Source organism: Saccopteryx bilineata, chromosome 7 (assembly GCF_036850765.1).
Source record: "Saccopteryx bilineata isolate mSacBil1 chromosome 7, mSacBil1_pri_phased_curated, whole genome shotgun sequence".
NCBI lineage: Eukaryota > Metazoa > Chordata > Mammalia > Chiroptera > Emballonuridae > Saccopteryx > Saccopteryx bilineata.
In genome coordinates, this window is record NC_089496.1 from 83,790,791 (window position 1) to 83,818,498 (window position 27,708).

A 27,708-nucleotide genomic window follows, 5' to 3' on the forward strand; every position below is an offset into this window, starting at 1 on the left:
CCGTATGTGCCCTGACCAGGATACACCCAGCAACCCTATCTGGGGCCATGCTTGCAACTGAGGTATTTTTAGTGCCTGAGGCAGAGGTTCCATGGAGCCATCCTCAGCACCCTGGGCCAATGTGCTCGAACCAATTAAGCCACTGGCTGCTGGAGGGGAAGAGAGAGACAGAGAAGGGGAGGGGGAGAGATAGAGAAGCAGATGTCACTTCTCCTGTGTGTCCTGACTGGGAATCAAACCCGGGACTTCCACGCTCCAAGCCAATGCTCTACCACTGAGCCAACCAGCCAAGGCCCATTATTTAATTTTCATTATTTGATTTTGAAGCTAGTCTACTGACTTTGGATTTGTCAGGGTTTTTGCATTCCTCTCCAGATGGGGCAGCCAGGTCAATGAATTTAAGTTACAAGTCATGTTCCATGCAGCAAATGGAATAAGTTTTCAGTGGGTTGAAAGTTTTCTGGAAAGGACATTAATTCTTTGGATTTCATTGCACATCAATATAGGAAACAACTTCAATCAATTGAATTGCCTCCATGCCTGTGTCTTGTGTCTTGCCTAATTCTCGGATATTTATTACTAATAAAACAGCAGAAAAAAATTAACTTCAGTACTTAAGTAACTTTACAATTCAATTCCATTTTTATTTTTTACTTTTATGTAAGTACCACATTAAATGAGAAAGTTTTTTAAAATATAGTTTTATCCTTTTTTTTTTATTACTGATTTCAGAGAGAGGAAGGTGGAAAGAAGGGGACAGAAACATCAATCTGTTTCTGTGTGTGCCCTGACCAAGGATCAAACCGGCCACCTCTGTATTGCAGGACAATGCTCTAACCAACCAAGCTATCTGGACAGGGCTAAAAGATCATTTTAAAGTCCCTGTACCTACTCTTAAGATTTCCTTATAGAAAAAAATCTGTAATAGTATTGATAAATAGGGGCCAAATAAATACAAATGATGCAAAACAGAGATTTTTGGATTTTTTCAATCTAATGAAGTTGGAAATTTTTTTCTAAACACCTATACAATTCTCCTAATGCGTGTTTTGGCAAAACTCTAATTCTTTTTTTAAAATGTTATCTTTGCCCTGGCCGGTTGGCTCAGCGGTAGAGCGTCGGCCTGGCGTGCGGGGGACCCGGGTTCAATTCCCGGCCAGGGCACATAGGAGAAGCGCCCATTTGCTTCTCCACCCCCCCTCCTTCCTCTCTGTCTCTCTCTTCCCCTCCCGCAGCCAAGGCTCCATTGGAGCAAAGATGGCCCGGGCGCTGGGGATGGCTCCTTGGCCTCTGCCCCAGGTGCTAGAGTGGCTCTGGTCGCGGCAGAGCGACGCCCCGGAGGGGCAGAGCATCGCCCCCTGGTGGGCGTGCCGGGTGGATCCCAGTCGGGCGCATGTGGGAGTCTGTCTGACTGTCTTTCCCCGTTTCCAGCTTCAGAAAAATACAAAAAAAAAAAAATGTTATCTTTGGAAAATGCGTAAGTGTATGTGGGATGGGGAGAATCCTTATCCAAATATCTTTATAAAGCTTGTTCTTAAATTTGCAAAGCTATTGACCACTGAATACACGGCCCTCCTATAACTCTCTCCCCTGTAAGCTTGCTGGAAAGCAGAGCATGGAAATAAGGTAGCAAGAAGGAATGAAGGAGTGACGGTATGAAGGTAGGTCAGCACGAAATATTTTTTAACTCCCCCCTCTTTTCCTATAATATTTTGGAAAACTCAGTTGCTATCATCTATAAGAAAAGTATCCTGGTGGAAAAAGCAAAGATTCAGAAATAAAAGGATGTAGGGAGAATGCAAGATCATAGGGAGGGGGAGGGATAGAGAAGCAGGTCAAGGAGGCCAAGGGAGGAGAAACTATAAATGAATAAAACCAGACCTCTGCTGTATGAATCTTCTCTCTATAAGGTTGTTAGAATTAAATTACATATATAATAGAAATAAATTATATACAATTATATAAGTTATATATATAATATATAATATATTTATAATATTATATATATATATATGAAGCTAGATAATTGAGTCATTTTCTTATTGACTAGACTTCTTTCCCTTTAAGATTTTGATAAGAAAATCTCACATGTGGTAAAATTTGCTTCTCTACCCATGCCTCTGAGAGTTATAAACCAATGAAGGTCAAATTTACTTGATGTATATTAAGGGCTATATGTTGAATTTGAAAGGTTATTCATTTAACTGATCCTCTTTCAATCAGCCTTACTCTTTCTTGAAAAATATCTGGAGGGCTCACAAACCTGGCCAGTCAACCAGGAAGGGTCAAGGGGTTGGGAGGGGCATTTATTGTAAGACTATCTCAGACATTCCAAATACTTTTGGATTGAGGATGACATTGGTTTAGGTCAGGGTGCCAAATCTACGTACCCTATAAGTGAGAAGTGGATTTAGACTCTCTTCACAAAGCAGAGTAACCTCAACAAACTCAAGTCATTGGAAGTATACAGAGCTAAAATCAGATAGCCACAGAACGCTGCAGATTTTTCAGTTTAGTTTCTTATACCTTCCTCTCCTGACGCCACAGCAGCACATGGGTTACAGGGTGCTAGTAGATTCAGCTACAGAGTTCTATGCTGCTCAGAAAAGATATGGCTATCAGGCCAGTGTCTCTATTTTCTCCTACACAGTCTATGCATCCATGAACAGTGAAAACTTGACAAGCAAACAGGCGTCAGATAGCAATGATCATAACAAGAAATGATACAGATGTTCACAGGCTTGATTCTAAACCTAATCCTAACTGATTATATGGTGGTTTCATCACCTCCAAGATAGTCTAGTTCAGCTGCATCACCGAGTCTGACACGGTAATATGGCCAGGAGATTTCACAGAGAGACACGGCTGGAGGCCATGCACCCCAGCCTTTTGGGACTGAGTCTTTATGAAGAAGGCCCTTCCACTGTCAGGTTTAGCTGGAAGCTCATTCATTTGGAGGGGAAAGTGAGGTGTGACTTGTCAGAACTGAAGGAAAAGGTTGTTAGGAAGCCATGTTCCTCTCACTGAAGTGCTTCACGCGGCATTCAAGCGGATGTCCCCGCAGGGAATTTCTGTTGGTGTTTCCGGAGTGATGCTTTCAATAATACGCTGTTGGGAAGAAAATCTGATGTTACAAACATCTTGTAATTTAACAGTATTGAAAAAAATATATCAACATTGCTAAATAGTCTCATTGACTTTTCTTAAAGGAATTTTCAATTTAGTCATTATCAAGTATGAATTAAATTTGAATATTTGGAAACTATAAGCATCTGTGAACTAATTATGAAAGTCATTATGTCTCTAATGGGAGAGGAAAATGAGCCTGCCATAGAACCTCTGCTGGTCTGTGACACGCCTTTGGTGACCTGGGAAAACCCGTCTTTTTCTCCGGGAGGAGGAGGTTTCATGCGGTCACACAGGACGCGGGGAGCAGAGTGAGTGCTGGATTTCGGCCCCTCTCCCTTCGGCCCTGCATGCACACTACAGGCACAGCACGTAGTGCTATCAGCCACATTACAGCCACGATGGTACTAATTGAATGAACCCACCTATAAAGGAGTACAGTCCTGGTTAGTTCATTCATACAGGGGTGCGAATCCTCACATAATTAAAAAGATGTGACTATTGAAATCACTCCCAAAGTAATCACATGCTAATGTGCTCATCACAGGGAAAAGTCTGAGAAGTTTTACATTAGAAACAGCTGAGGTTACCCTGGCTGGTTTGCTCAGTGGATAGAGCATCGGCCCAGTGCATAGATGTCCCAGGTTCGATTACCCATCAGAGCACACAAGAGAAGCCACTACCTGCTTCTCTCCTCCCCCCTCTCCCCCTTCTTTGCCTCTTCTCCTCCCATAGCCACTGGCTTGATTGGTTCAAGGGTTGGCCCCAGTTCTGAGGATAGCTCAGCTGGTCGGAGCATCAGCCTCAGGTGCTTAAAATAGCTCAGTTGATTTGAGCATCATCCCCAGATGAAGAATTGCTGGGTAGATCCTCATTAGGGCACATGACAATATTCTGTCTACCTCCCCTTCTCTCACTTAAAGAAAGAGAGAAGGAAAGGAAGGAAGGAAGGAAGAAAAGGAAAGGAAAGGAAAGGAAAGGAAAGGAAAGGAAAGGAAAGGAAAGGAAAGAAAAGGAAAGAAAAGGAAAGAAAAGGAAAGAAAAGGAAAGAAAAGGAAAGAAAAGGAAGAGAAAGAAGAAAAGAAAGAGCTGAGGTACACAGAAGCTTTAGACAGATCTGCAATATGCTTGTGCTTGTGCATGAAATATACACAAGGCTTGTAAAAGCCTCAAGTGGCCTGAAGCAGCTCAAGGATGAGGAGAGGGAAAAGGAGCAGCACTGCGGGGCTTAGAAAAACCTTTACTAAGCTGCTTTATAAAACCTTCGATGGCAAAGTCTGGCTGTGTGAGCAGGCAAAACTGTTTCTGAAAGCATCTTTTGATTTATTTATTATAGGTGAAGCTCTACTACTTACTCTTTTTATTTTAGATTGAAAAAGTATGTAGTCCCCTTCAGTCATTTTTATTTCTTGATTCTGGGAGTTTGTTCTTCTTTAAGGAGCAGGGACTATGGAACTCAAAAAGTTCCATTCTCATACTTAATGAAATTCACAAAATTGCACATGGTGTGTTCCTAATGGGCTTAAATTTAAATACTGAAATCTCCCACTGGAACCCCATTTAGCAGGGAGATGCTGCAGGGCCCATCAGCTACCTGGATGTGTGAAGTCTCCCATCAAAGTACTAACCAGGTCCGACCCTGCTTAGCTTCCGAGATCAGACAAGATCGGGTGCGTTCAGGGTGGTATGGCCATAGATGCTAGGATGTGTGAAGTGATAATAAGCAAAATTTCACAAATCATTCTTTCCCACAGATATTGGGGAATTATGGAAGCTGATTAAGTAGAATATGTGACCTGATTACACAGAATTATGTCTTGTTAATTGGAAACAACACAGATCACTCAGCTAGCAAGACTGAAGTGTCGTGCAGAAAGAGAAGAGAGCACTCGTGTGTGTGATGGAGGAAGGTCTATGATGAACCACAAAAGAAGAACATTTGGCCTTTGCGCCTTGCCCCCATCTGCTCATTCTGCTGCCCTTCTGGCTACTGACCCCCCAAAATGGCAGGTCCACCTTCATTTTTCATATTTTGGCAGAATTTCAGTTGCCAAACTAGTCTTGCTCTCAAATTTTACCAGTGCTGGCCTTCTGCAAGGTGATAAATCTAAGAAATGGATTGCTGCCGGGCGCTTACTTATTAAGGACCAGTATCTTTGTACAGGTTATCAGGGACTTCTGTGAATGACCTAATAAGCTGTTGACTCTCAACTTGAGGCTTCCAGGTGGCAGGTGCATGTGCTAACCTCCAAATTAAAGTGGAGCAAGTGCTGGCTCACTCCACAAGTACAGCCTTGTATATGGCCAGGGCCCCCCCAAATTATGAAATTTACCTTTTTCTTAGTTTTTTTTTTTCTTTTACTCATACCAAAATTTTATATGAGGCCTCCCTCCCTCTAAATAGAATGTTACAGATCATCAGTGTGATATTGATGGAGATTTATAGTTCCTTGGTGTTCTTCGGGGGAAGGGGAACAAAAACAAAAACAAACAGGGCATGCGTTATGCCTCTCAGAGGTTAAATATGCACATGGGCATATCAAGGAGGCCGAGAAGTCCCGCATTACAGAAAGCTACTTAACTTGTCTTCATCCAGCATTCTCCAAAGCTTTTTAAACTACATAATCGTTTCCTCCAGCAGTAATGCCTATTGCTGTCCCATGGAACTACTGCTCCTTAAAACACTTTACCATTTAAAAAGGAAATGTTAATCCAGCCCAATGAGCACATTTTACAGAGACAGAGAGAGAGTCAGAGAGAGTGACAGACAAGGAACGGAGAGATGAGAAGCATCAATCATTAGTTTTTCATTGCAACACCTTAGTTGTTCATTGACTGCCCTCTCATATGTGCCCTGACCATGGGGCTGCAGCAGACCGAGTAATTCCTTGCTCGAGCCAGCTACCCTGGGTCCAAGCTGGTGAGCCTTGCCCAAGCCAGATGCGCACTCAAGCTGGCAACCTCTGGGTCTTGAACCTGGGTCCTCTGTATCCCAGTCCAATGCTCTATCCACTGCGCCACTGCCTGGTCAGGCCCAATGAGCACATTTTAAAGATAAATAAACTAAAGCCCAGAGAAGATGAATAACTTAGCATAGCTGACTAGGTCTTCTCCCTCCGAGTCCTCCTGACTGGCTGTTTCATGACGCTTCCTATGAACCCACTGTTCCCTACCTGGTGGCCTATGGCAAGGTGGCCCTACAGTCAGCCTCACCGCTATTACTCATGGAACTGAGCTCGGTTAATTATATAACTTTGGATGGTACTTTCCTGTGGCCAGCAGGGGGAATTTGCAAGAAGGATGATCAAGATTTGAGATGCAGTCTATGACCAAAAAATACTGGCATTTATTTATTTTTTTTAATTTTATTTATTCATTTTAGAGAGGAGAGAGAAAGGGAGAGAGAGAGACAGAAAGGGAGAGAGAGAGGAGAGAGAGACAGAGAGAGAAAGTGGGGAGGAGCTGGAAGCATCAACTCCCATATGTGCCTTGAACAGGCAAGCCCAGGGTTTCGAACCGGCAACCTCAGCATTTCCAGGTTGACGCTTTATCCACTGCGCCACCACAGGTCAGGCAATACTGGCATTTATTAACCTGAGTTCCCACCTCTGCCCTTGGCCTCTGGGTTTGAGTCAATAGAGCCAGTAGACCGTCACAGCTGCCATAAAGGACAACATGCAAGAACAAATTCAATGACTCTAGGTCTAGCACGCATTCCAAGCAACACCAGAGTCCAAGGCCCTTTGCGAGGAACGAGGTTGTGACAGGACTGGTCTGGGTGCAGGAATTTAGTGACTCTTTTCAGGGTTCCGTTCACCTAGAATTCAGCTTTCAGTTTTAGAAAAAGAAATGAACTCAGCTCTCAGGAAGAGTTGATGTTTGTTTGCCTCGTGTTCTCTTGCTTCAGGTAGAAAAACAAAATGTTTCAGGAAGATGAGCGTGTCGGTCTCATGTTTAAGTTTTGCTTCCAAGAACCCACAGATCAGCCCATCTCAGTTCCCAGGTCATTACGGAGCACTGTCCCTTCTAACTTCCCCAAACACCACTCTTCCCCTTTGAGCTCATTCCCTGCAAAAGCATCCTCTCATAGACTTGTAAGTGACCTGAACTACTAACTCTAGCAACATAGGATAAAAAATAGCAACTCATCTCTCCTTAGCCTCTAGCACCAATTTCTACATTAGTAACCCATTCATGGCTAACTGAGGCCAGAAGAGAAACTGCACCTCTAGTGGAGGGTATTGGACCAGGAATCAGAAGACCTGAGGCCTGAGCTTCCCTGTACTGTGTGTCCTTGGACAAGTCACTGAAATAAGGAAATTTTGAGCAGCCTTCTCCCTAGCCTCAGTATCTTTGTCAGCTAATAATACCTTCCCTCTCCACCTCACATGGTTTTTTGATAATAAAATGGAATAATTTACACAGGGATGTTTTGAAAAATACACAATTTTATACAAATTGTAAGGTTTTTTCGTTAAAAATTTTGCATCCCGTTATTAATTACTGAGATGAGTCTTGCTATGAGGGCAACCCTTTTTTCTTTCACTCAATGGCTTGAGCTGAAACTATGATGTTATCGCAACTTCCTTATTTAGTGATGATTTTCAAAATAGCCTTTTTAGATTGCTATTAGAAAAATGCCCATGAACATTTCTTCCCATAATCTCCACTGAAATAAAAATTTGTTTATCACCCCAGACACCACTGATTTGATGTCCCTACCAATGGCAAGCAGGAGGCAAAGTAGTTATCTGGTAAGTTTAAGACGCTACACACACACCAAGCTGTGTGTTACTGTGCTCCCAAATGACCAGCTTGTTTCTTTGCTGTTGTTGGGCAGATAAAATGTATTATGCTCACTTTGTTAAAGATAACGCTGCCCACGTGGAGGCTGTTGCCCAGGTGATATTAATGTGTGTTGGGGGCAGGCAGGATCGTTGTAGCCTGGGGCTTGGTTTTGGGATTAAGCCTTTCCCACCCTTTTTGATGTGGGGCGGTACAATCCAATCATGCCTCAGAGAAGTGACTTTGTATTAGAGACTTCCCTATTTTGTATATTGGACTAAAGGTTTTGAATCTACACTATAAAATGGGGGCAGAATGAGAGCTTGCTCTCTTGGTTCCTGGGATGATTAGCATGAGAGAGCAGAGGGAGCAGAGCAGAAAGCAGAAAGAGGCCATGTGGCCAGGAGAAGCAACCAAGATGGCGGAGTGCTGAGTGAGATGCCAGTTTGTGTAGTGTTTGTATCTGGGATAAGGAAGGAGATGGGGAACTGAGGAGAATAAGGCTGGTGAGCTAGAACCCTTTGATTCTAGGAAACTCAGATAAGTCAGTAGCTTTGTGAGCACTGAATGTGAGTGGGTTTTGGAGCCCAGTGTGTATTTTTACTTGCCCGCTGGGTGCAAGCTAGAATTAAAGACTATGGCCCATCAGTTTTTGGCTCCGCTGTTTCTTTACCGACTGTCCGAATCCAATGCGAACCTGCATGGACGGCTGCTTTGATAATAGTGGCCCTAGATACTGGCTCTACATTTATTTGAGCTTTATGGGAAGGGTCTTGAGATGACAGTGGCAGCCATTCGAGGGCTACATGGTATATGTTATATACATATATAAGGTGAACTTATCTCCTGTGAATACAGCATAACACGAGAACCCTTTTCTCCTCGAACAATTACCAGTCTGAAGCACACACACACACACACACACACTAGCACATACCTCCTTCAAGGATCCCGGAGTGGTGATCAGCCGGTAGGTTATATACGTGGGGATGCAGATGAAAGACGAGGTTCCTATGCAGTAGCCCACGATGACACTCCAGTGAGGAAAATCATACTGGAAAAGTCGGAGCTGTGGCGGGCTCATCAAAAAACTGGAAAGGATGAGCTAAAACAGAAATTCCAAGAAACGTAAAAAAAAATCTTAACGGTATCTGTGCAGCTACAGCTAGAGACAGTTTTGACGCCATTAACACCAAATGTAAAGCCAAGATACTTTCGGGAAATTCCCAGTCTGTGACGGATCTTAGACTGAACTCTGACACACAAAATTCACTGATTTCTGTGCATTGTTTTCTGCAAAAATAAAACAGCCAGGTGCTTATCGTGATTTTTTCTTCTGCACCCCTCACTTCAACCTCTACAGTGGGGAAGCCAAGGCCTCGGAATGTTATTTAAGGGAGCTACAGCACCCCCTTCAGGGCCAAGGGGAAGATATTGGCATACATCAAAAGTGGTTTGGGGCCCTGGCCGGTTGGCTCAGCGGTAGAGCATCGGCCTGGCGTGCGGGGGACCCGGGTTCGATTCCCGGCCAGGGCACATAGGAGAAGCGCCCATTTGCTTCTCCACCCCCCCTCCTTCCTCTCTGTCTCTCTCTTCCCCTCCCGCAGCCAAGGCTCCATTGGAGCAAAGATGGCCCGGGCGCTGGAGATGGCTCCTTGGCCTCTGCCCCAGGCACTAGAGTGGCTCTGGTCGTGGCAGAGTGACACCCCGGAGGGGCAGAGCATCACCCCCTGGTGGGCAGAGCTTCGCCCCTGGTGGGCGTGCCGGGTGGATCCCAGTCGGGCGCATGTGGGAGTCTGTCTGACTGTCTCTCCCCGTTTCCAGCTTCAGAAAAATACAAAAAAAAAAGTGGTTTGGGCCTCCTCTTCTCAGACCATGGAGGAGTAAACTTGGTGACCTCTCCCTGCCTGCCCTAGGGCTTCCTGTTTCTCTCTACTTTGCTTTCATTTCTGCCTGCATTCCTCAGCAGCGGTTGCTTTCAGTCAGACAGAAGGTAACTAAGTCCAGGAAAGGTAATAAAGTTCTCAAGACCAGAAGAGGACTCGGGCTTCTGGGTATGTTCCTTCCCACCCCTCCCACGAGCTCTCTGCTTTCCCATTAGCGCCTTGGCCTGGGGTTTCAGCAAGGATGGCTGGGCCACAAGGCATCCAAAGGGAAGACGGCCTGCCACAGGCCCTCGTAATGAAAGGAGCAATGGAAGCAAAAAGCAGCTTCATTCACTTTTAACTTGAAAGCCGTGACCAAGAAAAATTCCATGGTGTGCTCCCAACACTCAGTGTGAGTTTTCTCCTTTCGGTTCGGTTTCCAGAGAGAGCACAAATAGCGGCTTTCGCCTAGTACCCACTGTGCCGACATCGTTACTGCTCCTGACTTAATTTTATTCATCTATTTCATTGTCGTAAAGAAGACGGCAATGTAAGCTGTTTGTGCGGTCAAACATTTATTTATATATATTTTTTTCTTTGTCTTCAGGTAATAATATGGGAAATGGTTAAATGCACATCCATCTGCTGAACCGTGCCACCCCAAGTCCTGGAGGAAGCTTTCAAAACAGGAGCCCGGCCAGTTGCAAACCTTCCTGTGGACCGACTCTCCTTGCTCCCAGACTCGCTTCTGCGGAAGACAGTTTGGGAACAGGGCAGAGGGTGTCTGCTTCGGAGCCATCCTACTGTAACCATCTCATCTTGATGTTGCTGTGAGATCCAGCATAACCCAGGGAGGCCTCTTGCTCCTGCTATGGCCAATGCCCCTCGGCAGTGCCGCCGCCCCTCTGCATGCCCCAGCCTCTCCTCGCTCATATCTAATATATATATAGAACTTGGCTCCAGTAAAATGAGTACTTTTTGTAAGCTACTCATTGTTTGCCTACAGCAGCCTTAAAAAGCCCAGAGCAGGGTTGTATGAAGCAAACCCAGAAGTGGAAGACAGCTCTGCCCCCTCTTCCCTGTGCCCCTGAGCACTGGCTGTTAGAGGAAGTGAGTAAAGAAGACATCACAGGGATCTTGAGTAATGTGCCTGAACCCAGCTCCATACGTGGGCTTTGCTGGGCACTGAAACTCGGGGACAGCCCACCGAGAGTTCACCCAGTGGGCCAGACACCCCGAAGTTCACAGAAATGAAGATACTGAAAGCCTACAGCCAGGATTAGGGTGGGACATGTGATCCACTTACCTCAGGCCCAACACTTAAGGGGGTGCCAAACTTTCAGTAACCAAGATAAGTTAACATTTGAGCGCAATATGTTAAAAAGAAGTATCTGACAGGGCCAGATTAGGGTGAGATGAGTTGAGGTGAGTCATCCCAGTTAAAGGGTTGGATCCTATCTCTGTTTAAAATGTTGATATTTTGTTCATCAGGGATTTCATTTTATTTATTTATTTTTGCATTAATTTTGATTTTAAAAATATTGCATTAAAATAGCATTTATCTGGATTTCTGAGATTTTTGGTGGCCTCCTTAAATTTTCCCCATGTTGAGTGCCTCAGTTGCCTCTCCCAGATTTCAGCCCTGGACCTGCTTCCTCCCTCCTGGGTGGGTAATACTAACCTAAACAAGACTTCTCCCCTCCAGAAACTAATCCGCTATCTCTCCCTTCTTTGCAAAACAAATGAAAGGATTTAAGGAGATTACTGAGAAGCACTGGTAATACTATAAATTAATAATCCATTTATGAGGAATAATGCAGGTTACCGTAGGTGATTCAAACAAACCCTCATATATATATATATAACAAACCCTCATATATAAAACATATATATATATATATATATATATGTTTTAAATTTATCTAAAAGCAACAGGAAGTTGATAAGGAACTGAGGAACCAGAGCCATTGAGCCCTGAGAACTCCAGCTGCTCGGGTTGGCTTTTGTTTGGAAATCTCGGCTTGGGACTGGGTGGAAGTCAGGGAGGGGTTCTGGGAGACGCAGCATCAGGAAGGCAAGGTGGGCACGCTGTTTATTTCGCATAGGTTATGTGCGGTGGTACAAAAAGTACAAAATATAAAGGACTGCCCTGAGCAAGTCAAAACAGATCACAAAAAGGGTTGTTTTCAAAGAGGGGCAAGGAACAGCTATGTGCCAAAGGCAGAGATGTCATAAAGAAAATGGATGGCCCAGACACTCCTCACAAGCTGCAGCTGGATCGAAGGAAGTCTAAACGACTTTTCTGGTTCTGAAAGATCAGAAAGCCCCTGCAAATAAATTTACAGGTGAATGAAAGATCAGGACAGTAGTCCCTGCAGATCTGTCACTTTACCCCAGGCTACCCAAGCACACACTTGGGATGTTAGTGGGCATTTCTCGGTCTTTGGGCAAACATCTCCTTCAGACGGACCCAGGAGGAAACTCAGGCGTGTGCAGCAAGGAGATGGACACCGAACACGTCTTGGAAGATGGACAACCATTGGAACTGAACTTTCTCACCCAGGTCCTTTGGCAATAAGTGGATCTTACTTTTGATTCAGGTCATGATTAAGGTCCTTTTTGTGAGGCATCTTTAAGAAAATGGACACATAGCTCTCCCCAGGGTTTCATGAGCTGCACAATAAATCCTTCCTTGGTCTTGAATAGTTCTTACTTGTCATGTGACCTTGGACCCTTTACTTAATGTCTCTAAGCCTCAATTTCCTTAAATGTAAAATGGGGTATTAGAACTATCCTACTTCATAAAATTGTTGTGAGGATTAAAAGAGCCATGGGCATAAATTCTGCACCAAGTCTGGCCTGGTACTTAATGTTCAATAAATGTTATTTATCATTATCACTGAGCAGGGGAGTGAAGCAATCAGGTGACTGAAGACTAGATGACTCTATGTCAAAAGACTGGTTAACTCTGTGGGTCACAGGGACTGGGAGGGGACACAAGAGGGGCTCTGAAGTGTTGATTAGGTTTGTGTTTCTTGGTATCATTTTGGCTACAATAGGGTGCTCAGTTTATAAAATTTCATTGAGACATACACTTTGCACCCTTTTCTGCATATATGCTATGCTTCAATAAAATTTCTTTCTTTTTTTTTTTTTTTTTTTCATTTTTCTGAAGCTGGAAACAGGGAGAGACAGTCAGACAGACTCCCACATGCGCCTGACCGGGATCCACCCGGCACGCCCACCAGGGGCGACGCTCTGCCCAACAGGGGGCGATGCTCTGCCCATCCTGGGCATTGCCATGTTGCGACCAGAGCCACTCTAGCGCCTGAGGCAGAGGCCACAGAGCCATCCCCAGCACCCGGGCCATCTTTGCTCCAATAGAGCCTTGGCTGCGGGAGGGGAAGAGAGAGACAGAGAGGAAGGAGGGGAGGGGTGGAGAAGCAAATGGGCGCTTCTCCTGTGTGCCCTGGCCAGGAATCGAACCCGGGTCCTCCGCAAAATTTATTTCTTACAAGTGTTTGAGTGGATTTTTCTCTAGTGCCAGAAGGAGAAGAGAAATGGCAACTCACCAAGAGAAAGAGAGGGCTGATGGCCACCCAGCAGATCCTCCAAAACCACCCAGGGCTGAAGCCCAGCATGTCCTTCACGTCCCTGCAGAACTTAGTGACGCCTGAAATCATCCAAAAGAGAAAGAGATTGACCACAAGAGGACATGGACTGTCCTATCCCTCGATTCTCAGAGAGAGAAACAGCCCTGCAATTTCTCATGGGAGGGGCTCAGGGCACCAATTCAAAATGGGACAAGGGGAACTAGTCGCAGAACTTCGTTTCATAGCAGGCAACGTTCTTTCTCCCCGGAGTGGGAGAACAGGTGGACATTGGGAAGAAACCTAAAGGCCCCTCTTGGTGCCCACACTGCCTTTCTAAGAACTCAGCATATATTTTATTTCATTGTTACTGTAGAAAAGAAAGTTAAATTTTGTCTAAGTATGATGAACCTGCTCAACAGAGACTGGTTTTGACCACATTATCATGTACTGGAAATTTCCAAGAGAAAATTTTTAACCACAGTATGGCCCATTCTTGCACCAGATCACTCACAATCAAAGTTCTTCTATAAGACTAACTGGCGTGGAGGTGAGAAGTGAGACTGCCTGGTGAGAAACTGAGAAGGGGAAGGAAGGTTGCTGTTGGTCAAATAAGTTTGTAAATATGATATATGTTTGCTTGCTTATAGTTTCATTGGGTGTGGGGGACAGGCTGTAAGCAGGCAGGGTCCCTAGAGCCTAAGGCTTAGTTTTAAGACTAAGCCTTTCCCACTCTTTTAATACTAAGATCTTCTCAATGCTAAGCTTTTCCCCACATCCTTGACTGTTGCATGATGTGGGGTAGTGCACTCTCATGAGGAATCCCATCATGCCTCAGATAAGTGGCTTTGTATCAGAGACTTCCTTGTTTGTATATTGGATTAAAGGTTTTGATTTCTACACTATAAAATGGGGCAGAGGAGCCCATGCTGGAAGAGAGCAGAGAAAGGCCCCGTGGAGGAGAGGAGCGGCAGCCAAGATGGCGAGTGCTGAAGGAGAAGCCAGTTTGTGCAGAGTTTGTGCAGAGAGAAGGAGATGAGGAACAGAGGTAAATAATGCTGGTGAACTAGAAACCTTTGATTCTAGGAAACTCGGATAAGTCAGTGGCTTTGGGAGCCCTGAATGGAAAGGGAAGTGTTTTCCCACTGTGTGTATTTCTTGCCCGCAGGGTGCAAGCTAGAATTAAAGCTGATGGCCCACCAGTTTTTGGCACTGTTGTTTCATTACCATTTGCCTGAATTCAATGCGAACCTGCATGTGAATGGCCACGATGGCGGCCCCAGGCCATACAGTTGCTCTTCCCTTCTTCCCTGCAGTGCCCAGCAGCACCTCCGACAGGTCTACAGGGGTCCTCAGGTTACAACAGTCTTGGCATACGACGTTTCAAGTTTACAATGCTCACTCCCATAAAAACTTTAAAAAATTAAGACGTGAGTGTTTTGGCTTATGCCATTAGTGTCGTACTTACAGACTACGTGGGCCAACTAGTTTGGTTGCACGTGGAGGAAGAATACGCAGCACAGTGTACAGGGCAGTATATTTATGTCCCTTTCCTTTCTCCGTGGCTTAGTTGTGTTTTTATGTTCTAGATTATAATTTTACAACTGTGTTAGGATAGTAAGTGACTTAGGCTAGGGTGTGTTTCGACTTACACCAAAATTCAGGTTATGTCACTGTCATAGGACTGGAACTGTGTCATAAGTGTGAGGACCCCCTGTATAGTGATTCACACGCTTGAACTTTGTCATTTGAATTGTTGAGGAGGCAGGGAGGACTTCTTTTTAAAAAATGGACTCATGTGCAACTTAAAACATGGGGGCCTTTTCTTCATATGATGCATAAAGATAAACGTGCTGTTTTATTATCATAGAAACTAGGAAAATAAACACATTTTCAGAGGGAAGTAACCACTTCTTGATTTTAAAGATGAAGAGAGGCATCTCTGAACCTGGTTGTCTTGACTTCTATTGCTTGTGCCTTCCCCAGGGGCTCCTGAGACCCTTCCTAATGGACCCACATCTGCTCACTCTCTGCACGCTTGGTGGTTTCATCCTTATCAGATTCCATCCCAGGATCAGAGGGTGTGTACCAAGACAGATGATCCAAATAGAAACATTCTTGCCTCTTCCCTAGAAGGTAAGCTCCTAAACTCGGTGTCGGGACTCTGGAGGGAGCTCTTGTGAAATTTAAATTGAAAGCCACTCTGTATAACAGTAGGACATGGTCCGCTCTGCAAAAGCATCCACTGTGCACTAGTTCATGTATTCTGTCCAACTCTTAGAGCCAGTCAAGATCTTCAGCATCCGCTGTGAAGGGGCTATAGGGAACCACTGCAGCCTGTCTCCACAGGGCAAACATTTAAACTCCTCCCCAAGGGTTCGAGCGATCTGCTGTAGACAGTGTGGAGGAGATGACGACCTGTTTCTGGAGAAGGCACTCAGCTGAGTTTATCTTTCAGTCCCACCAGGCGGTGACATCCTATACACTGCCCTGCGCTTCTCCATGCTGGTGGCTACATGCTGATATAGAAAGTATTGGGGCTCGTGGAAGGAAGCCTCTTACCATAGAACCAAAACACGGCAACCGCTTCGATCAGAGCGACGGTGAGCACCGCGGGCCCCGTGGCGTACTCCTCCAGCAGCTTCACCACGTAGGCCCCTCCCTGGAAAACGAGATCAGAACCTGGTGAAGGGCCCTCTGAGGCGTTGCCTCCCCTTTCTGTCAGGGGTCAAAAGAAGCTTCTTGACTAAGGATAATTCTGGAAAATTCCCACCTCAGACCTAATGTAAATATCTCTTGGACTGGCCTTCTCAGGTGGGCCAGATGTCACCCCATTAGATGCCTCTTCCCTCCCTCACAGCTCTGTCTTCTTGTTCCCTCTCTCCACTATGTCTTAAGAGACAAACTCAAAGGGCCCTTGATTTATTTTCAACTTTCTTTAATTTTTCAAACACCTAACTGTATACCCTACCTTGGAGGATCCAGGTCCCCAAAGGCTAAATCTGGCAGAGTCCACAATACATACAAGATCCACCAAGCATACTGGTCACAGCTTTGCCTTCTGTCTTAACTCACAGATCTTTTGGGTCCTGCTCGGGGTCCCACCCTAGAAGCTCCACAGACATTGGGGTCATGGCTTGCAGATGCGTATCTGCAAAATTGTCCCAAGTCAGGACACAAACGTAGGATGCTTGTGGATACCATCTGATGCCCTTTTTACAGTTTTACAGTGTTTTTTTTTTCAGCAACCAAAAATAAAAATCACTGGAGAGTGTCTGACTTCTTCACCATGGCAAGTGCTCTGGAGGAACCAAGGTGACATTACAAACGTGAGACGCCAGTCTCCATCTCTTCTGCATATCAAGACATCACGGCAATATTGCCACGAAAGCAGCCTTAATGACTGGAAATAAACCAGAAAAGCGAATATCTTAGTTTTTTTCCAGATAGTCTGCCAAGCCTGGAATCTACTTGGATCTACTGTGAAAGTGGAGTTTCCAGACACCTTGCACAGAGTCTACAAACACATGCTACCAGACACAACTTTTCTTTTTATCCCTGATGACAAACTTTTTATAAGCCTTCCCTCTGGCTCTATAAAGCCAGGGCACCTTGTGGGATGGAAGGAAAGGAATAGCTACGTTTTTGGGGGGTTTTTTTAGCAAGAGAGAGAGAGAAACAGATAGACAGGGACGGACAGACAGGAAGGGACAGAGATGAAAAGCATCAACTTTTTGCTGTGTCATTTTAGTTGTTCATTGATTGCTTCTCAAACATGCCTGGACCAGGGGGCTCCACTCGAGCCAGTGACCCCTTGCTCAAGCCAGTGACTTTGGGCTCAAGTCAGTGACCTTAGGCTTCAAGACAGTGACCTTTGGGGTCAAGCCAGTGACCACGGGGCCATGTTCATGTCTATGATCCTCGCTCAAGCTAGGGACCCTGTGCTCAAGCTAGTGAGCCTGTGCTCAAGCCAGCAACCTCGGACTTTCAAACCTGGGTCCTCAGTGTCCCAGGTCAACGCTCTATCCACTGTGCTACCACCCAGCCAAGCAGGAACAGCTTCTTTCTTTTTTATGTTTTTAATTTACTGTGTTTACATAGATTCAAGTGTCCCACCGAATATAACTCTCCCCACCCCCTTGGCCCCCCCTTTGCCTCCTCACCCCAATGCCTTCCCCCCTTCCCTCCAGGATTTGCTGTCCTGTTCTCTATAACGCTGTGTTATGTATATACAATTTCACTAATCTCTTTCCCTTCTCTGATCCCATCTTCTCTTCCACTTTCCCTCTGACCACTAGGAACAGCTTCTTGTAATGTTTTGTTGCCCTGGGGGAGGCTGACTTAGAGTTGAGGATTGTGGTACTCACAAAAGTCAGGGTGGCCAGGGACCCGAAGAAGCAGGTAACAACCACACCAAGCACAAAGTACTCCCGACGCTTGGCCCAGATGTGTGGAAACTCATCCAGCACAGCTGTGATCACCCCTTCCAAGCCTGCAAACTGAGAGGGACACACAGCTGGTCAGCAGGGGGGGGGGGGTGCTTTGGGACAAATCTCTTACCTTCTAGGACAGTGAACAGGAGGGAGGGGTTAAGGATGCCAAGTGACTAGTCAAGCTGACCATGACCAGTTCCCCCTACCTACTCACAGCCCACACTGGAAATACCATTTCCTGTTTACACTGTCATTTAGAGCCCAGGCCTAAGGACATGAAGGAAAGAAAATACCGCACCCGGACAGGACATTTTTATGTGAGGTCTCATGGGGAGATTTTTGATTGCACCAGAAAACCCAATTCAAAGCTGAGACTCATTCCACACTGGGTGCAAGGCGTTGGCCTGGATGCTGGGAAGTAGAGACTGGGACACAGAGTGACCTTGCCCTGGCCTTTAGCTGCTGCCATCTGGTCAAGGAACAGTGCACAACGATACCAGCTTACACGTGCTAAGCTCCTGTGCTGGTGTGTATATACATAAACAGTCACCCAGTGATTCTGCGGTACTAGAGGTTGGTACGTGCCATCAGTGAGGAGTGAACACAAGGTCAGGGGAGCATTAGGAGGGAGAAGCTAATACCACCTGGGTGGCCAGGATGGGAGGGAATGGGTACAACTCCCCCCCCCTTTTCTCCTCCTCCTCTCCCTCCTCCCCCAGAGCCAGATTTCCCTTCCCATTCACTCACTGTGCTATCCAAGCCTAGTGTGATTAACATCAAGAAGAAGATGATGGCAAAGAACGTGGACGCCGGCATGTTGGCTATGGCTTCTGCGTACGTGATGAAGAGGAGGCTGGGGCCTGAGATGGGGAAAGGAGGGGCCCAGAGTGCATTCAAGACCCTGGCACTACGTGCCAAGGAAGCTGCCCCATCCCCACCATGGCCTGAACCCCGGGAAAGGGTTGAGATCTCCAAGGCATTAAATTTCTCTGAAATCTTTGAAAAATTTTAAAGAAACATTTAGAAATAATTCAAAAGTTAGATATTGAAAAGACCCAAAGAACAGCAAAGCAGTTCGGTAGGAGTAAGAGGACTTAACAGAGCCAAGGTCTTACCTGCGTCTTTGGCCACCTCGGACACATCTTCCTTTCTCATCTCAGCCATGTATCCAAGCACGGTGAAAATGACAAATCCCGAAAGGAAGCTCGTCATGCAGTTCACCACACTGGTCACCAGGGCGTCCCTGGAGCAGAAAACCCAAGGGGCCTGAGACATTTTCAAGTCAGGAGTCTCCAGCTGTGGCAGGGGTGAGCAGGCTGAGCTCACAAGGACTCCAAGCCTGTCCTGGTGTCCCCTCCCCTCCTCCCAGTGCCTGGCCTCTCAGACTGGTTGGATCAGCCTTGAGGCACAAGCTGCTGTTATCATCACGCATGGCTCAGGAGGACAGCAGGTCAGGGCGGTTGTAAAACACAGTCCCATTGTGAACCAGCACAGCACATGCTTCTCGTTTTCCAATAAGCATGCTCTGAAGCAGCACCTGTGTTGGAGTGGGAACCAGAAGGGGACCTCGGTGTCACATTTGTGAAGCCCTCGGATTTAGACGTTTGACGTTATGTGCAAATGAGATTACAAGACCGCCACAGTGATATCTTGACACAATAACAGAAGACCTCATCATAGGACTTCTGGCTGGTGTCCCTATGTAAGGCCATGTTGCTTGTGGTGTATGTGAATTCTTTATTTTATTTTTTTAATAAATTCTATACTTATCTTCTGAATAACATAATTCAATTACTGCACATTGCCATCTATGATAGAACATAAAGCAAAGTCAACTCTAAAGATGATGAGTGATATTTAAATCATAATTAGTGCCATGCTCTGTTTTGTCACCATTTTTGATACAGTATAAGATTTTGTCACAAAAATTATGGCATTTTGTGTTGGTCAAAATAGTTCAATCATACTTTTGGTGTTTATGTACATAAACAAGTTATCACATTATAATTGTGCTGTTAAATCCAGTAAGTCAAGTCTAAACATTTAATGTCTATTGCAATTTTTATAAACTTGCTTTAGAATTTCTTAATTTTTTTTTTTTAATATACAGAGGCTCTCACAAAACAGAAGTGACCTGGGACCTCTCTCAATCCTTGAGTGGCCTGGGTGAGGCGCGGGCCACAGGTGAGTTGGTCAGGGACCTGTGGCACCCCAGAGGGTCAGAGCATCAACATGGCCCGAGCCCAGCCAGGTTTGAAGTCATCGGTTCGATCACCTTCTTCCAGACCAGCTGACTGACACTCACCCCACTTTTAAGCTTTGCTTGGGGGCCCCGATACTCACTGGTAGCAGTTGTTGTTGAATTTGTTGTAGCTAGCAAAAGCCAGTAGCACCCCAAAGCCAGGCCCAAGAGAGAAGAAGACCTGAGAGGCAGCATCCACCCACACCTGGAACACAGCAGAGGTGTGGAGCGGCTGAGACCGGGGCTGGCGCTGCGTGCCAGCGGGGCCGGTGCCCTCGTGCCTCCACCTGGCTGCGTGCAGACACCAAGTCACAGCCCTCAAAGCTCATTCCGGGGAGCTGGTACGTGCCAAGTACAAACAATGTGAGTTCTCTTCTTATCAGGTAGGCAGAAACCCATCCAGTGCCTCAATTTTACTATCTGTGCTTGTAGTTCTGATTTAAAACATTAAAGAATTGCCACGGAGCCTGACCTGTGGTGGCGCAGTGGATAAAGCTTCGACCTGGAATGCTAAGGTCGCTGGTTCAAAACCCTGGGCTTGCCTGATCAAGGCACATATGGGAGTTGATGCTTTCTGCTCCTCCCTTCTCTCTCTCTTTCTCTCTCTCTCTCTCTCCTCTCTAAAATGAATAAATAAATAAAGTTTTGGTCTGACCTGTGGTGGCGCAGTGGATAAAGCATCGACCTGAAATGCTGAGGTCGCCGGTTCAAAACCCTGGGCTTGCCTGGTCAAAGGCACATATGGGAGTTGATGCTTCCTGCCTCTCTCTCTCTCTCTCTCTCTCTCTCTCTCTCTCTCTCTCTCTTTCTCTCTATCCTCTAAAATGAATAAATAAATAAAAATTAAAAAAAAAAAAGAATTGCCACGGAACCCAGATCTGAGGTGTTGCTACCATGCTATTTGAAGGAGTAGCTTCGCTTAGTAAAACGACAGGTAGGTGCACACCGTGCTCCTCATTGTCTTACCCCTGTCTCCAGGAGTTTCTGCCAGTTGGGTTTCAAGTAGAAGAGTACACCCCTCCAGGCTCCAGGAAGGGTGGCGCCCCTCACCAGCAGGACCAACAGGATGGCGTAAGGGAAAGTGGCTGTCACCCACACCACCTGTGGGGAAGGAAACGCAAGCTATCACCACATGGAGGTTGGTGTTTTGATTCTTGGAAACCTTCAAGAAAGGAGATCTACTTTTTTTTATGTAATTTTAGAAGGCAAGGTGATATGTAGAAAAATCACAGCTTTTATAATTGGACAGGGACCTGACTCACCGCTGGCTGATACTAACTACCTCTATACCCACTTCCCATCTGTGAAGTGGGGAGAGCGTCTAGCAGGAAACAGCCAACCAACCAGCATGTACAAAGTACTGAACATGGTCTATGATGGGTTTTCAATAAATTACTTGTCATTATTATTAATTGTGACACTACCAGTGGGTTCAAGAAAATTTTTTTAAAATTATGTAATGGTTCTTGGGACTTGGCCCTTTTCTATAACTTCCTAAAAGATTTGGGGAGGAGAGCTTGGGCATCGTGGAATGTGTCTGGTGTAGGAAGAGCAACGTCTGTGGCTGTCTGGGCTACTGAATTCTGAGTTTAGGATCATCTGGGGCCCCTTGGCCGGCCTGGCTCAGCAGTCAGAGTCCTCCTCACCTTGCCAGATGTTTTGACACCTTTCCAGATGCTAAAGTAGATAACAGTGAAGATCAGCATGATGCAGAGGGTAAGCTGCCAGCTGATGCCCCCCAGGTCCTGCAGACCCTCAGAGCGGTGGATCTGCAGGACGTGACGCCTGGAATGAAGGAGAAAGAAGGCCGTGAAATGGGCTCTGTCCATCCTGAAGGAGAGACCAGCACATTCAGGCGACCGGCCCTGGGAAGCACGCTCAGCTCCAAGGCAGACTTCTGGGGCTCTCCTTTCCTGACTCAGACTTGACTAACCAGAAAACAGGACCAACATGGCTGGCTATGTGTAGGTAGCAAACTCTTCCCACCCCAAACGAGCACTGTTTGGGGGCTGCGTTGCCTGTAATTCCAGCATTAAAGAGTACTCCCTACTCCAGGCATCTTCTTCCAAAGGGTAGGTCCCACTTATGGAGTGAACACATGAAACCAGGAACTGTGTGAATAGTTTCAAACTATTGCAGTGGTCAGAGGCTTGGCTTCTATGAAAAGAAGAAGAGGAACCGAGAGGAGGGCTCAGGAAGAAGGGCGGTTTTGAAGCAGGAAAGAATTTGGAATTCTTTGAAGGTAGGGATGGTCGCGGACACTTTGGAGCTGCTTGGCCTGGCACATCGGAGAGGACCAGTCGGCACAGAGGGCCAGCTTAGGGAGCACTCCAGGTAGAGCTCCCCAACTCCAGATCCAACCGAGGACTGGCCTTGCCCTGGCCTTCCTCCAAAGAAGCCAAACCCCAGGAGGGTGTCCTGCCCTCGACAGACCACCCCCTCACTTACAAGCCCTTACGTGTAAAACTCTTCCGCAGGAGACGTGGAATGGATCGTCCAGGTGACGTTGTCGTCCATGAAGTAGTTGGTGCAGTTGCCCGTGTTCCAGGGGTTCGTGCAGCTGGTCCAGGGCAGCCGGCCAGTGAAGGAGGAAATGAGGTAGTAGAGCGCCCAGGCCATGATGGTGTTGTAGTAGGAGGCGGTGTAGAAGGCAATGATGCAGGTGGTGTAACCGATCCCTGGGCCAGAGGGCGAGGGAGGCCAAGTGTAAAAGGCAGCCCAGCAGTGAAAGACTAAAACAGGGCTTCGGAGGGTCAGGCTGGGGACTGCCACGCGTTTTGTTCCCCCAAAGACTTATGGGGGCGGCAGAGAAGTGGCAATGTGGTAAATGGCTGATATGTATTTGCAAGGTTACATGTTTCAGAAAATGTGTGTGTGTGCTGTTAATACTTTCCATTTTTTCTATTTAGTTTACTTTTGTCATTTCTTCTGTTTCCCTTTGATGGTCACCTACCACTTGAGCAGACAAAAACTTTGTTATTATATTCAAGTTAGCTGCCAGGGTTACTGAAGGCCTGATTCTAGAAGGTCCCCAGCTCCCACCCACCAATGGAGAACCCACGTACTCAAGCCTCTCAGTTACCTTTGAAAATCGGGCAGATTTTCCTCCATATTGAAATGCATCCATTTCGGTGGTACTGGCCCAGCGCAAGCTCCATGTAGAAGAGTGGGATCCCCCCAAAAATGACCATGATGGTGTAGGGAATAAGGAACGCCCCTGCAACAGATGAAACGAGGGTCCCCACCGAGAGTCACAGAGCCACCTGGTGCTGAGCGACCAACGCTGGCCACCCTGGTCTCGGTGCTTCACCGGAAGTAGCGGTAGATAGACACAGCTCCACAGTGAGAGTGAGGAGGAGGCGGAGGGGAAGTGCAGAGAAAGCTGGGGCTGGGAGTCACCAGAACAGGCTCTGGGACCAGTCCCACTTCTAACTGCCTGGAGCTGCCAGGGCCACCTCTCTCGGAATATTTCCTCGCCTATAAAATGGCAGGGTGGAGGAGAGCTGAGCCATCCGTCATAACCACCGGAGGGCTTAAAAACACCCCTACCCAGACTTCCTGGAGCAGGAGCTCCAGGTGTGTGTATAACAACAACAACAACAAAAATCTAAGCTCCCCAGGTGATTCTGATGCAACCAGTACACAGACCAGTGTTGGGACACTTGGACCAGATCTCCTGTGACAACCAGTACAACAGCTGCAATAAACTACGAGGTATTGAATTAGTATCTTTGTTCATCCGCATTATCCTTGACTCCAGGCACTTGACTATTGAGAGTTAGCTATTTTCCGGAGTCCCCCTGAGTCAGAGTGCTCCCTCCTGAGCCATTTTTGCAGGTGTGACTGACCAGGGTAGTTTGTCACAGAAAGAGAAAGGGCGATGCTGGTCTCTCCTGGCTTTCATGGCTGAGGCAGGATGTGGAAGTGCCAAGTCAGGGATTGCTCACCTGCAGTCTGAGGCCCAAAGGCCCAAAGGATGGATTGGCTCTGATTTTCCCTGACAACTCTCCCTCCCTTAAAGCACTTTGAAACTAGAAACCTGAAGTCAGTGCTGCTCAGAAAGTTCCTACCTAATTTACAATCACTCTGGGGAATCTGGGCTGAGAATACAAACTACTCTGTGTTGTCATGGTGCCATTTGTCCGAAAGGTTTGCTTGCCTGGCTTCACCATAGGGAACAAGTGTCGGGGAGATGGCACTGGTGACCCAGCCCCTTAGTTAACGCTCAGGCTAAAGGTGAGTCCTTCCAGACCGGAGATAAGGCGACTCCAACCTCTGCTCCTCCAGGCGGGGAGCGCCGGCTCCCCAACCCTCACAGCAGGTGCCGCTTTTGCAGCTGCGTGGACCATGGCCCTTGAAAGCAGCGAAGGCAAGCAACTCTGTCAGACCATGGACCTCATTTTAGCTGCACTCCTAAGCCTGTTGCCAGAACACCTGACAAAATAAAATTGATTACTGTTACTCCCATCTTTCACTTTTCCCCTATTCTGATAGCAGGTCTAATGTCAACACCAAGGCCCCATAGCTAATCACTCCTCTCTCTGGGGCTCCTATATCCATGCCTACAGTCAGCTACTGTTTTTCATAATCTACAAGTTCACTGTTCTGGAGATGCTGGGGTAGGAGGAACAAGAAATAGTTTTTGGTCTCAAAAATCTAACTCTCGGCCCTGGCCGGTTGGCTCTGCGGTAGAGCGTCGGCCTGGCGTGCGGGGGACCCGGGTTCGATTCCCGGCCAGGGCACACAGGAGAAGCGCCCATTTGCTTCTCCACCCCCCCCTTCTTCCTCTCTGTCTCTCTCTTCCCCTCCCGCAGCCAAGGCTCCATTGGAGCAAAGATGGCCCGGGCGCTGGGGATGGCTCCTTGGCCTCTGCCCCAGGCGCTAGAGTGGCTCTGGTTGTGGCAGAGCGACGCCCCGGAGGAGCAGAGCATCGCCCCCTGGTGGGCAGGGCGTCGCCCCTGGTGGGCGTGCCGGGTGGATCCCAGTCGGGCGCATGCGGGAGTCTGTCTGACTGTCTCTCCCCATTTCCAGCTTCAGAAAGGTATGGAAGAAGGAAAAAAAAAAAAAGAATAAAAAATCTAACCCTCTTGTCGGAGGTATAAGACACACCCATGCATCATCCGGGGTCGGCATTAATGTCACACTGTGGCTGAGTTCAGCTCTTGGTCGAGCCCAGACTGTCCCTTAAGACTCTAGATCTGAGCTGATGCCCTTCTCTGATCTCACATAGAACTGAAGGCCCGGGAGATCTTGACCCAGAACCACCTCCCAGTTTTCCTAATACAGATCTATTCTCTCTGGACTCCTCTGAGCAGAACCTGCCCACAGGAACGGAAGAGCTCAGTACGGTGCTGGTGGTCATCCCTCACATCTCGCTGGGTAGAGAGCGGAGCTTGGATAACACAGGGGTGAGAAGGGAGCTCTTCAGCACATGGAGCACTAATGATGTCAACATTGCTGAGGTCAAGTTTGGGAGATTTCACCCAACCTCATAGCCCAGAGACCCTCAGACATGAGGACTTAAAAGTGGTGGCTTACTGGAGATTTACCTTTTAGATATACTTCTAAGTCTAAGCAATCATATTCCCAGACTCAGATCAGTTAAACAGGACAGAAAAGATGATTTATCCTCTGGCCTCCCAAGAGGCTCTACAGATCACCCCTGCATCAGAACCTTTGCTCGTGGCTCATGATACTGACCGCCTCCATTCTGGTAACATATGTAGGGAAAGCGCCAGACGTTGCCCAGGTCCACAGCGTAGCCAATGACCGACAGGAGGAAATCCACCTTCTTGCCCCAAGTCTCCCGTTCGCCTTGGTGAACCTCAGCCCTTAGGGCAGTGGTGGCAGCCAGGTTGGAGTGCTGAGTGTCATTTCCCGCGCTGGGGCTGGGAACTGGTGAGTACCCATTGGATTGCTGGCTGGACTCCACCTTATCCCCAGGGGCAGGGACACCCTTCTCTAGGACTCCCTTTTCTTGACAGGGTCCCCCATCTCCATCTTTACACACTGACAGCTCCTTCTGGGAACCCAAGGGCATGGTCTCCGTCCTGCTTGCTAGTGATGATCCTGCGGCTCATCTGCCGAAGACCCGACCTGAATTCTTGGTGCGCGATCTGTGGGAACTGTCAGGGCTTCATACCGATGGGATTGAGAGCTCTGTTGGAAAGGCACACAGAGAAAGGAGAACAGAATTAGGCATTTTACTTGGTTTTGGTACTAACTCATCACACATCTTAAATTAACACTGGTTAATGAGATCTCTTAAATGTGAGACATCCTATTTGCCACATGAAAGTCAATGAAATAAATTACATTTTTCAACCTATATAAGATTTCAAACCACAATCAAGCAATTTGAAAAGTAAAAAAACAGGCCCTGGCCGGTTGGCTCAGCGGTAGAGCGTCGGCCTGGCGTGCGGGGGACCCGGGTTCGATTCCCGGCCAGGGCACATAGGAGAAGCGCCCATTCGCTTCTCCACCCCCCCCTTCTTCCTCTCTGTCTCTCTCTTCCCCTCCCGCAGCCAAGGCTCCATTGGAGCAAAGATGGCCCAGGCGCTGGGGATGGCTCCTTGGCCTCTGCCCCAGGTGCTAGAGTGGCTCTGGTCGCAGCAGAGTGACGGCCCCTGGTGGGCAGAGCGTCGCCCCTGGTGGGCGTGCCGGGTGGATCCCGGTCGGGCACAAGCGAGAGTCTGTCTGACTGTCTCTCCCGTTTCCAGCTTCAGAAAAATACAAACAAAAAAAACAAAAAAACAAAAAAAAAAGAAAAGGAAAAAACAAAACAAAACAAAACAAGCAAACACGCACAGCAAATTGCTAGGGTCCTGCTTAAGCTCTATTTAAGAACTAAGTACTGACTTCATTCTGGGACGGGAAGCTCACGCTGGAGTAACTCAGAAGAATGCAAGAAGAGGGTTTGCTTCCACAAAGCTCCCAGAGCACTTACTTGGCTCCAGATGCTGTGCTGGGAAGAGAAGAACAAATAAAGAGGCTGTTTCAGCCTGCAAGTACATAAGGACAGTTCTCTCATTTAAACCGAACACACAAAGTATATTCTATGTAAACTATAGATGTGACTTTAAGAGAAAAAGAACAAAAGATAGACGTGGAAAGGCCACCCTTTGTAAGACACCCCTGGCTCCTGTCACCCAGCTCTTAGAGGCCTTTGGGCAGCTTCTAGCTGCTTCTGGCTGTGCCCGGTCTATCTGTGCCTCTCCTTCCTGTGTTCCCATTACACCTCCGCAGGTCCTACTGGGCCTTCCATGGCTCTGCAGCAGAGTCAGGGAAAAGACCTCTATGGCTCCAGATGCTGGTATGGCTGGTACCTCTGTCCCCATGCGCCGTGGTTGGAAGGACTGGGCTGGGGCCCCCCCGAGCCTTCATATCACTGCCATGGGCTGGGATGTGGGGAAGTCAGCTCAGCTCTCTCTCCTCTGGATTGAGGTGTGAGACGTTAAACATGGGATAGAACTCCAAGCCCTTTTGGACTTTAAACCTCTGGCCTGCTATAAAATAGTAAGCAACAAAACTTGCCACCTGATTTCATTTCTCCTGGGCCCTTGACTTTTCAAACTCTGGAAACACTTTGAGAGTTGACATATGTTTCTGCTTAGTTCAGGTCACATACCTTTCTAGGAAAAGACATCTAGAGATGACCGCCACCCTTG

The 27,708-nt window shown here is 47.1% G+C and overlaps 1 protein-coding gene across 3 annotated transcripts; it reads right to left on the reverse strand.

Moving 5' to 3' along the window:
- Positions 1 to 1,184: 1,184 nt before the first annotated feature.
- Positions 1,185 to 27,495, reverse strand: LOC136310481 (sodium-dependent serotonin transporter-like). 3 transcript variants are annotated; one of them, XM_066239137.1, is made up of 14 exons: positions 27,367 to 27,495; positions 25,742 to 26,200; positions 23,124 to 23,258; positions 22,500 to 22,719; positions 21,688 to 21,826; positions 21,008 to 21,142; positions 20,143 to 20,246; positions 18,915 to 19,042; positions 18,547 to 18,659; positions 17,734 to 17,865; positions 15,929 to 16,028; positions 13,349 to 13,449; positions 8,849 to 9,016; positions 1,185 to 3,108 (listed from the first exon to the last, which is right to left on the reverse strand). In XM_066239137.1, exons 2-14 carry the CDS (start codon positions 26,079 to 26,081, stop codon positions 3,034 to 3,036), a joined length of 1,890 nt encoding a protein of 629 aa, XP_066095234.1. In that variant the 5' UTR covers positions 26,082 to 26,200; positions 27,367 to 27,495; the 3' UTR covers positions 1,185 to 3,033. The 3 variants fall into 3 exon arrangements, with proteins under 3 accessions (XP_066095234.1, XP_066095237.1, XP_066095236.1); XM_066239140.1 differs by lacking the exon at positions 27,367 to 27,495 and having other exon boundaries at positions 22,490 to 22,719; positions 25,742 to 25,880; XM_066239139.1 differs by lacking the exons at positions 1,185 to 3,108; positions 8,849 to 9,016 and adding an exon at positions 11,876 to 12,103.
- Positions 27,496 to 27,708: the final 213 nt, after the last annotated feature.